General features: G+C 39.9%; 1 protein-coding gene across 1 annotated transcript in view; it reads left to right on the top strand.

Annotated features, from left to right (window-relative positions):
- The first annotated feature begins 1,793 nt into the window (after positions 1–1,793).
- GORASP2 (golgi reassembly stacking protein 2) overlaps positions 1,794–10,254 on the top strand; it is a 39,014-nt gene continuing 30,553 nt past the window's right edge. The window contains exon 1 of the mRNA XM_032408326.1: positions 1,794–2,010. Within this exon, the coding sequence (XP_032264217.1) occupies positions 1,948–2,010 (63 nt within the window). The 5' untranslated portion in view covers positions 1,794–1,947. The remainder of the gene's footprint in view (positions 2,011–10,254) is intronic.

Genomic DNA, 10,254 nt, shown 5'->3' with positions numbered 1-10,254 from the left:
GAATAAGGTAAAGAAGGGAAGAAAATAAATGGCCTGTATGGGGAATAGCAGATAGTCACTCATACGACTGAAATAAAATATAGCTCTAAGGAAGGGCCAGAGTTGCTGATGGACTACCAAAGGTCCACATCCCGGGTTCTGCAAACCATGGCTAGCGCCAAACGTCTGGGAAACAAAAATCTGACAATTTCAACAAAAATTGAACATAGCAACAGCTTATGACACCACCATGAAGAAGATTATAATTGTCAAGCAGAACAAGAACATCATCAAATCTAGTTCTTATATGTATTCCTTTACATTAAATCCATTAATGACTTAGCTGCCAGGCACCCTGCTAAGTATTAGGAACATAGAGCTGACTCCACTGCAGTCCCTGCCCTTGAGGAACCTAATAACTGCAGATTTCATTTGTGTATTCATGTGTTGATTAGGCCTCCTAAAAACCTGGTATTGGTTTATTGACAGCAAAGAAAGATAAATGACTTTTTATTTTAAAATTTTAAATACTTTTATTGTTACAGAAGCAGTCCATAAGCATTAGAAAATATAGAACCAGCAAAAACAAAAAGTAAAACATTTTTGGCACACCCAGAAATCATCACTGTAACACTTGGTTCATATCCTCTCACGTCTTCTTATACATACATATGTATTTTGCTCACAAAAAATGTTTTCATATTGTTCACAGACATACTGTGTCTTGTAACCTGTTTTTTTTCAGTCAATAATTTCCACTTTTCCATGTCAGTAAATGCTTCGAATACTCAGTACATATTCCAAATTTTCCCATTTCAGCCAAAAATGTCCTTTACAGCTAATTTCTCCAAATCAGCCTTCCACTCAAGACCTTACATCGCATCTCCTGATTACATCCTTCCTGTCTCTTTTAATGCAGTATAGTCCCTTTCTTATAATTCTGATTTGATGAAAAGAACTGGCCAGCTGTTCTGAAGGACAGTCCACCTCTTTTATTTGCCTGGTTATTTCCTTGTGATGTCATTTTACTGACATTTCCCTCTATCCTCTGTATACAACTGGAAGATCTAACTATGGTAGAAGCAAGTTAAACATTTTGGGCTAGAATACTTCACGAGTGGTAATATGTACTTTACGTTCCTTCAATCAGAATATACATTGTCCGAAAACCTGGTTGACCCACCATTAGTGATGATCAAATTGACCCCTGGGCAATGGCCATAATTGGGGATTTTAGAGGGAAAGGGCAAAAGGAGAAACGGAATAGGAAAAGTGTGAATACAACTTGGCTACCTAAAGGAAGTAGGAAACCCAGCAGCAGGAGGTAGGACACTGAGGACATCCAACTGTGCTTCCCACTCTGACATCGCTCCGATTGTGACCAATCCTCTGATCTTGTTCTCATAATTAGGAAGGCAAAAACAGAAACAGAACGTTTTCCTTTATAAAACTGAGATGAGCTGAGCGGATGCGGGATTCAGCCCACAGAGAGGCACCATCAACCTCTTTACAATCTGGGACAAGACCTATAAACATGGAGAACAGAAAGCTGTTTGTACCCACCCTGCTCTTTTCAGTAGCAGCCCTTTCCCTGCCTCTGGCCACCAGGGGGAGCTACGACAAAGCAATCGTTCCTTCGGGCGAGTGGGAACGCGTCTGGATAAAGCTTGTCCAACTCAAGGATCCGTAGCAAGATGCCGAGACTGGAGGAACTGTATTTCTGCTGTCTCGCGAGCACCAGTAAGCCCCTCCCCGCCCGCGCGTGTTCAGGCCCCTTCCGGTGATTTGCGGCAGGTGGCGCTGTCTGCGGCGTCACAGCGGCCGTGGGTGCCGCGGCGGCGCTCTCCCGGCGGGCAGTGCGGCCCGGCTCTCCGGCGGCAGCGAGTGCCACGTCCCAAGTGCTACGCGGAGGAGCGGAGCGCGCGGGGGGCGGGGAGCAGCGCGGATCCACACTAATCGCCCGCCGCCATGGGGTCCTCGCAGAGCGTCGAGATCCCTGGCGGGGGCACGGAAGGCTACCACGTCCTTCGGGTAAGGGCTCCGACGACGGCTCGGGAAAGGCAGGCTGGAGGCGGGGTCCGGCCGCGGGGAGGCAGAGGCCCCGACGGGCCCCTTCCCGGGACAGCCAGGCCCGACCCCGAAGAAGAGCGGCGACCGCGGGCGCTGCCTTAACCGAGGCCGGGTCAGGAGGCCGCTCGCATCCCGCCTCCCCAGAGCGCTCCGGACGCGGGGTCCGCCGCACTGGGAGGACGGGGTGGAGCCTGGGCGGTAGCCGGCCACTTGATCGGGAGGCGGCCCAGCCGGGGGTGGGGGGCGGAGGGACAATCTTTTTCTCCTTACGGCCTTCTCTGTCCCTTCTCTCTTAATTCTTAGCTTACAAAGTTAGGAAAGGTTTGGGGGCAAAGTCTGCAGAAAAGGTGATGGTGAAGGTAGCATTTGAGTTCTGAGAAAATGAAGCCTGGAGCTCGCAAGCTAGACGCGGGGGATGCGACGGCAGGTGTTAATTCACCTCGGCGCTTTCTGGATGTCCGGAAAAGCCAATTAGGCAAACAGAAAATGAAATGGCCCAGAAGTAGGTTTGACGGACTTAAATTTACTTGATTTTGTAGGAGTTTTTCCTCTCCCGGGTCGCTCCCGACCTTTCCACCCCTCCTTTTCCACATTCCCTGGTGGGGGGGATCTTCCGTTCTAAGGGTGTGGTGGAGATTAAGGTTTAAGGTAAAAGGTAATGGAGAGGAACTTCTAAAAAAAAAAAAATCTAGGTAAACAAAGGAAAGCAGCCTCAGTTACCAGGATGGAGAAGCATAGTATCTCAAAAAACATTAGGTAAGCCCTTGCTTATGAGCAACCTAAGTTCTTGCAAAGCATGTGGGTTTTATAGAACTGGAAATCTTTAAAAGTAGCATTGACGGTTATGTGCTGTGACACCTGCGTGAGTGGTTAACATGATGGATTGTCAGCAAAGTGGCCCCAATCTGTAGCACCATTTCAGGACGTAATAGAGTGTCACTAAATGTTAGCTGCTCACAGGCAAGAACATTTTCACTGAAAGTGAGAAACTGTACTTTCTGGTGCTTACAGTCATTTTCTGCCTTAGATCCCATGTTTTGGGGGAGACAACATTCTTTTTTTTTTTTTTAAGATTTTATTTATTTGACAGAGAGAGACACAGCGAGAGAGGGAACACAAGCAGGGGGAGTGGGAGAGGGAGAAGCAGACTTACTGCCAAGCAGGGAGCCCGATGCGGGCCCGATCCCAGGACCCCGGGATCATGACCTGAGCCGAAGACAGACGCTTAACGACTAAGCCACCCAGGTGCCCCGTGAGACAACATTCTTAAAGTGAATTACCCAGATATGGGTGTGATAGCACTGTGATTGATGACCTTTCTGATCTTCAGGATTATCATGTCTTGTTGCCTCTCCACTCTACTAAAAATCTCTCTTGAAGCCACACTATTGGTGGGAAAGGATGATTTTCCTAGAAAATAAGTAAAGCATATTTCCTTCAGCTAAACGAACCCCAAGAGCCACACCGATGGGAGAAATTGAAGGAGAAATGTCAGATCCAAATGTAAAGTGAAAGTTTAGTGGCAGTACTTTTCTATTATCTGGTTTGATTTTGAGTATTCTACCCGGGGGTGTGATATCTGGTATTACCAGCTGATTCTCACAGTGGCTGATTGTGGCCATGAATCTTTGGGGATTCATGATATTTTAATGATACATGCACTCAGTAAAACAGCATACTTGAGTTTTTAAAAGTCTGTTAGAAAGATGTACACATCGGGCGCCTGGGTGGCTCAGTTGGTTAAGCGACTGCCTTCGGCTCAGGTCATGATCCTGGAGTCCCTGGATCGAGTCCCGCATCGGGCTCCCTGCTCAGCAGGGAGTCTGCTTTGCCCTCTGACCCTATCCCCTCTCATGTGTTCTCTCTCATTCTCTCTCTCTCAAATAAATAAATAAAATCTTAAAAAAAAAAAAAAAAAAGATGTACACATCAAAAGGATTGCAATTGAATGACTTCTATTAATGACTGTGTTCCATGCAAAATAAGTTGAAGTATGTTTTCTTTACATAGGTGCATCTTAGTAAATCAGCACTCCTATATATTCAGTAGTGCAGATGTGTTATTAATCTGTAAATCTGATTTTCAGAAGCACTAGGGACAACCTTAGTTTCCAGTCTGCATCTGGAGCATAAATGTTGCAAAAGATGAAATCTTACTCAGGTTTTATTAGAGGGCGCTTTAAAATAGTAATGACCATCTGACTTAGGAGAATTTTTTAAATGTTTTAGAGTTCCTAACCCACACTGTCCTTGGTTTCCAGCTATCTTTGTTTTTAGAGGGGAAAGTACTATGTTAAATCTGAACATAATAGAAAAATCTTCCTTTCATTTATTATGGCCTAAATATACAATGATATATTCCACTGCTGGATGACTGAGCTTGTAAACTAGAATAAATATTGTAAGATAACCTTGGAAGAAAATCACTCATGTTAACAAGTTCTAGAATGATTTCATTAGAAGTTTGTTTTCTTTAATAATCGAATAATCGAATAGTGCCTGGTAATAAAAACTTGTTAGTAATAGTAATAAAAACTTGTTAGTAATAAAAACTTGTTTGGGTTCTGAAATAATAATTATAGTGACACCCATGTCCACTGCTGTTTTTTAATTATTTTCAAGTCCTTACAATTCACATAGATTGAAATTTACATTTTTTTCTATTTTTCCATATCCATTGGTAGATTCTGCTTTTACGGTTTTTTAGGGGACAGCCTTGAAATAGTTTCAGATTCTCCGCTGTGAGCGGTGTACTTTCCTTTTTATGTATTATGCATTTATATATTGATGGACATTTTCAGGTTGTGATCATACTGTATATCCAATTCCCCATTCCTACCCTAGAAGGAACTACTGTAGTTTAAGTATCTTTTCAGAAATGTTTTATGCCTGTAAAAGAATTCTGCCCCCCTTCACTCTTTCTGTTTCCTTTTGTAACTGTTGGAATCATAAGATACATACTGTTACTCCCCTCCGGTCTTCTTATTTGATAATCATCTTGGCAGTCTTTCCATAGCAGCACATAGAGATCTGCCTCTTGGTTTCACTTAGCTCCGCAGTAGTTTGTTGTACCACAGTTTAAACAACACCTCCTGGTGATGGACATTTAGTTTTTCTAGTCTTTGCTGTCACCAGTACATGTTCACCTTAAATCCTACCTTTGTTTTCACTTAAAATGTACGTTTTCCCAAATTATTGAATCTTAATGTTTGTTTATACAAACGTTGATCTTCATTTTAGTAGATTACTACATTGTTTTCTGATAACACGTGTTCATTACAGATCTTTTAGATAAGTTAAAAAAGTGTAACAAAGAATCTAAATTATAATTCTATCATCTAAAAGTAAATACTTCTGAAGTATTTTCCTGTGCTTAACCATGCCGCTTAGCCATCTTTCACAAATATTTTGAATGATAGGACATATTCGAGTACAGTGTGGTCTGAAATTATCGTAAGATGTCGGTTACTACCTAAATACCCAATAGCTGAGGAACTGGTAAATAAGTCAGGCCCTAAGTGCAGATTGAAATGCCATACGTTCATGAAAATGGTATTTCACAGCACTCTGTGGCCGTAGGTCTGCCTCTCTGCGTGGGTGCATGTACAGTCGAGTGCCAGGAACATAAAGTGGAAAGGTAATAAGCCAGGATATTAAAAAGGATTATTGGTGAATGGTGACATTTTTATATTCCTTCTAAACTTCAGTATATTTTCTAAAATTTCCACAGTGGTCATGAAATATTTGTATATTCACAAAATAATTAAAAGATATTTATAAAAGGTGGACTCTTATTGGAAATTTTTAAATTTGTTCAGAAGTCTTCTTTTATTTGTTTTAATTTATTTGTTTATTTGAGAGAGAAAGAGCATGAGCAGGGGGATCGGCAGAGGGAGAGGGAAAAGCAGACTCCCCGCTGAGCAGGGAACCCAATGCGGGGCTCGATCCCAGGACCCTGAGATCATGACCTGAGCCAAAGGCAGACGCTTAACCATCTGAACCACCCAGGTGCCCCCAGAAGCCTTCTTTTAAAAATAGCATTATAGTTCAGATTCCCTTATGCAATAAGTCCAATTCCATGTTCATCATGAGTACCACTTTTATTCCCACTCTCCAATCTTAACATCAGGCAGGAAAAATGTTAGCCAGGGCTTCTTAGTTTTGTTAGAAGTTACTAAAGTTGAAGTATGTTGAATACAGAATTCTTGCCTAGATTCTCTTTTAATGACCAGTAAACCATATAAGGCCGTTTTCAAAATTACATTTTTGGAGTTGCCTCATTGATGCCCATTATAAGATTTGTTTTGAAATTTGAATATTCAGATTAATTGCATTCTACACTTAATATTCTTTGAGGTGTGGGTTATCTGAGGACATTCTGGAACCAATGTTCACACCACTTTGGGGACATGGAAAATGTCATGTTCACTATTCCTTGTCATTTCCTTCAAGAGAGATTCTGAGATGATGGATGTTTTGAAGGAAAGGCCATTGAGATGAAGTATGTCTCCAGTATAATAATAGGCCTTTATCTCCAGAGCTGTTTGCTATAGACTGGGCAGCATTAAATACTCTTCTTAGAGGAGAAAGTGACAGTAGAATTATTTCCATAGGAAATGGAGGGTGCCTTGGATAGCTCAGTCGGTTGGGCATTTGCCTTGGGCTCAGGTCATGATTCCAGCGTCCTGGGGTGACTCCCATGTTGGGCTCCCTGCTCAGCAGGGATTCTGCTTCCCTCTCTCCCTGTGCCCCTCCCCCGATTCATGCTCTCGCTCTCAAATAAAATCTTAAAAAAAAAAAAAAATGAAATACCTAGACATAGCTACTATTACATGGATCTGTCCTTTTTTTAATGGTGCCTCACTAATCTACATGAAATCCTGCAGGATTTCAACTTGGTACTTATTTTGAGAAAGGGAATTCCTAACATTTGATAGTCATAATTTTTTCCACTAACACAGTGTTTCTTGAACTTTTTAAATTCATGCCCCCATTTGAAAAACAAAAATCTCACTACTACTGTCTTCTCTCCTCACTCACTCTGAAAACAGTGGATATAAAAGGAAAACTTGGGTTATTTGGTGTTTTTCAAATACAAAGTTGTAATCGAAAAGCTTTATAAACACCCACCTAAAGATTATGATCTCCCAAAATTGATCTCTCCTACTAAAAGACTATGAATACGGGTGCTTGGCTGGCTCCGTCTACAGCATGTGACTCTCGATGTCAGGGTTGTGAGTTCGAGCCCCATGTTGGGCATTTGGGGCACCTGGCTGGCTCAGTTGGTAGAGCATGTAACTCTTGATTCTGGGTTGTGGGTTTGAGCCCCACATTGGGTGTAAAGATTAGTTAAAGATAAAATCTTAAAGACTATGAAGTTGTTTAATAAACATTGTTTGAAATTCCTTTCAAGTGTAGGAATCAGATTATTTCAGTTCATAAATCCCATAGAATACAGTGAATGTATGTGAACCTTACACACTTTCAGGAATTGTAATTATCATTGAACATAAACTTTTCCTGATATTAATAAACCTTGAACAAATCAGTGTTACACTGTTTATGTACACTTTCATATTTTGTGATGAAGAGTGTTTCAGTGTATGGACTGTCATCCTCAGGATCCTTATTTGGGGAAACCTAATGTTGGTGTATAATTACAGTTTCTGTTCTGGTCAGTAAGTAGTAGAGTGCACAGCACTGGCTGTAGTGTTTTCTGGGTCAGATACTGACAGGGCTTTTTTAAATAATACCGCTGAAATTTTCATAAGAATAGAACTTATGGAAAAAAAAGAATTGACCTTAGAATAGCCATTAGTTTCAGTACATTTTGCTGGCTTTAATACTGTGCTAAAAGGATTATGTTATTTTGATTGATTTCATTAATACTAATCTGAACTAGAAAATATTTATCTGTAAAGGTTTGATACATACTTCAGTATAGAACTGTAGATTGCCTTCAGAGGTGTGATTAAGTAAGATGGCTTTTTTTTTTTTCCTCTAAACAGCATGCAGAACCAAAATAGTTACTCTGAGAGACTAGACATTGTCCCTCTTGGCATTGCAAATAAATTTACTGCAGCATGAAGAGAATGATGCTAAGGGTTGTTTTTGTTTTAAGCACCGATGAGAGAACATTCCAGCACATAATCAGCAATAAGGAACCTTGTCACCTGGTAGACGTGAATATATTGAGAGACTTCAGAGTAGACCACCAGAGACCACTCTTGGGAATCACTGGATCCTAGTGTCAGCTCCATCGTTGTGTTTTCTTGGGCAAACCTTTGAACTTCTTTGAGCTCTATTATTTTTATCTGAAAAGTGAGGATAATAGTAGTGTCTCCTCCACCTTTTGTACTAAAAACCATATTAAATATTGTATATGAAATATTTTGAAAAGAATTGAGCACATTATTTTTTTTCTGGCCTGCTGCCACCTTACAGAAGGCCTCGCCCTTAAACTTCTTTATTAAAACAGTGTTGTCACTGGGTATTCTATAAGACTGATGAATCACAGACCCGTACCTCTGAAACCAATAATACATTATATGTTAATTAGAAAAATACAATAAAAAAGTAAAAAAAAATAAAAATAATTTAAAAATTAAAATTGGGAAATATGAAAAAAAAAAATAAAACAGTGCTGTCTACCTCATTGGTTATCCCAAGGATTAAATGAGATATTCCATAATAAAGCATTTAGCTTAGCATAGGGTCTGGAATATGATAAAGACCCAATAAATGTTAGCAGATGCTTTTATTATTAGCATCTGCATTATTGTATCACCCATTGAGAACCACTGTTGCAGTGGCAATACTGGTTAAAATAGACCTCTAAGCATATTAGGTAGCATTTACATTTACTTGATAATTCAGTAGCTACTTTTTGTCTATGTACTTAACCCTATACTTTACTGCTTAAGTTTTGGGGCACCTGGCTGGCTCAGTTGGAAGAGCATGTGACTCTTGATCTTGGGGTTGTGAGTTCAAGCCCCACATGGGGTGTAGGGATTACTTAAATAAATTTAAAAAAAACCTAAAGCATAAGTTTGAGATCAGATCTGACCCATTAATTTTATTTATGTGCCTGCTAATTTTTAAGGATCCTCATTTTTAAGGAAATTTTGTCTTTTTTAAAAGTTAGGTGGGTACCAGTGTCCTTTTCATTGCTTGGCATCACAGTGATACTAAACACATTAATTAAAAATTCTAAAAGAGTATGTAATTAAAATACTGTTGTTGGGTTTGATGTACACTGTAGAAGCTATAGATAGCTTAGCGGCAGTTAGACTTATTTCATGGGGAGTCATTCAGTTTTAGAAACTGTCTTGTCAACCTCCTCACTTTACAGCTAAAGAAAAGGAGCACAGGATTATTGCCTAAGGTCACGCAGCAAGTTTTCTTTCCCTAAGAAACAAATACCTAAGTTGGTGTTTGAAGATTATAAAATTTGGTGACAGGTTGTCAGAATTTTTGCTTCTTTTAGAGTAGACTTCAGTTTCTTTCAACATTTTCCTGATACACAGACCTTTTCTAAGAAGGTACTGTATGCTGATAGGTTTTAATTTCCTTTTAGTTACCATTAGAATTTTATTTCAAATTGCTTCATATGTTATAAATTACATCATAGGGTCAGTCAGAAAAAACATGCTCTTTGAGTTATTTTGGTAGAACATGTGAGAATGTTTTAGCAAGTAAAGCTTTGAACTCTTCTGGTCAAAATAATTTCCACATATTTATGTCAAGTCCCAAATAGGAAAACTGGTCCTTTTCAGACATAGAAGAGCTCCCCCGCCCCACTCCAAAAGTGCCTTTTTTATAACTGAAGGATTTAGGGTTTATTTTTATCATATCACATTCCCAAGTCTTTTCCCATCATTTTGATCACCCAGGCATATACGTATAACATGAGGCTTTGTGTATATAGTTGGAATGAGTCATCATTGATACTTGGATTGAACTTAATTTTTAGTCTTACTTAACATCCCTGCTGTTTTTAAAAATAGTACAAAAGTGAGAGTGTTAACATTAAATTGAGAGAGGAGATGATGGTGTAGACAAAAAGTCATTCAGAGGAACTTAACTACCTTTTATATGTGAAGGAATTGGTGGTGCAGTAATAAAGAGGAGACAGTTACATATTCCATTGAGCCCATTTTATGGAAACATCTCCATGGTTAGAAAACTTAAGAGAAATAATTCACAT

Source organism: Phoca vitulina, unplaced genomic scaffold (genome assembly GCF_004348235.1).
Source record: "Phoca vitulina isolate PV1807 unplaced genomic scaffold, GSC_HSeal_1.0 scaffold1, whole genome shotgun sequence".
NCBI lineage: Eukaryota > Metazoa > Chordata > Mammalia > Carnivora > Phocidae > Phoca > Phoca vitulina.
Note: the sequence above shows the minus strand (reverse complement) of the source record. Positions and strands in the feature narration are given on the sequence as shown.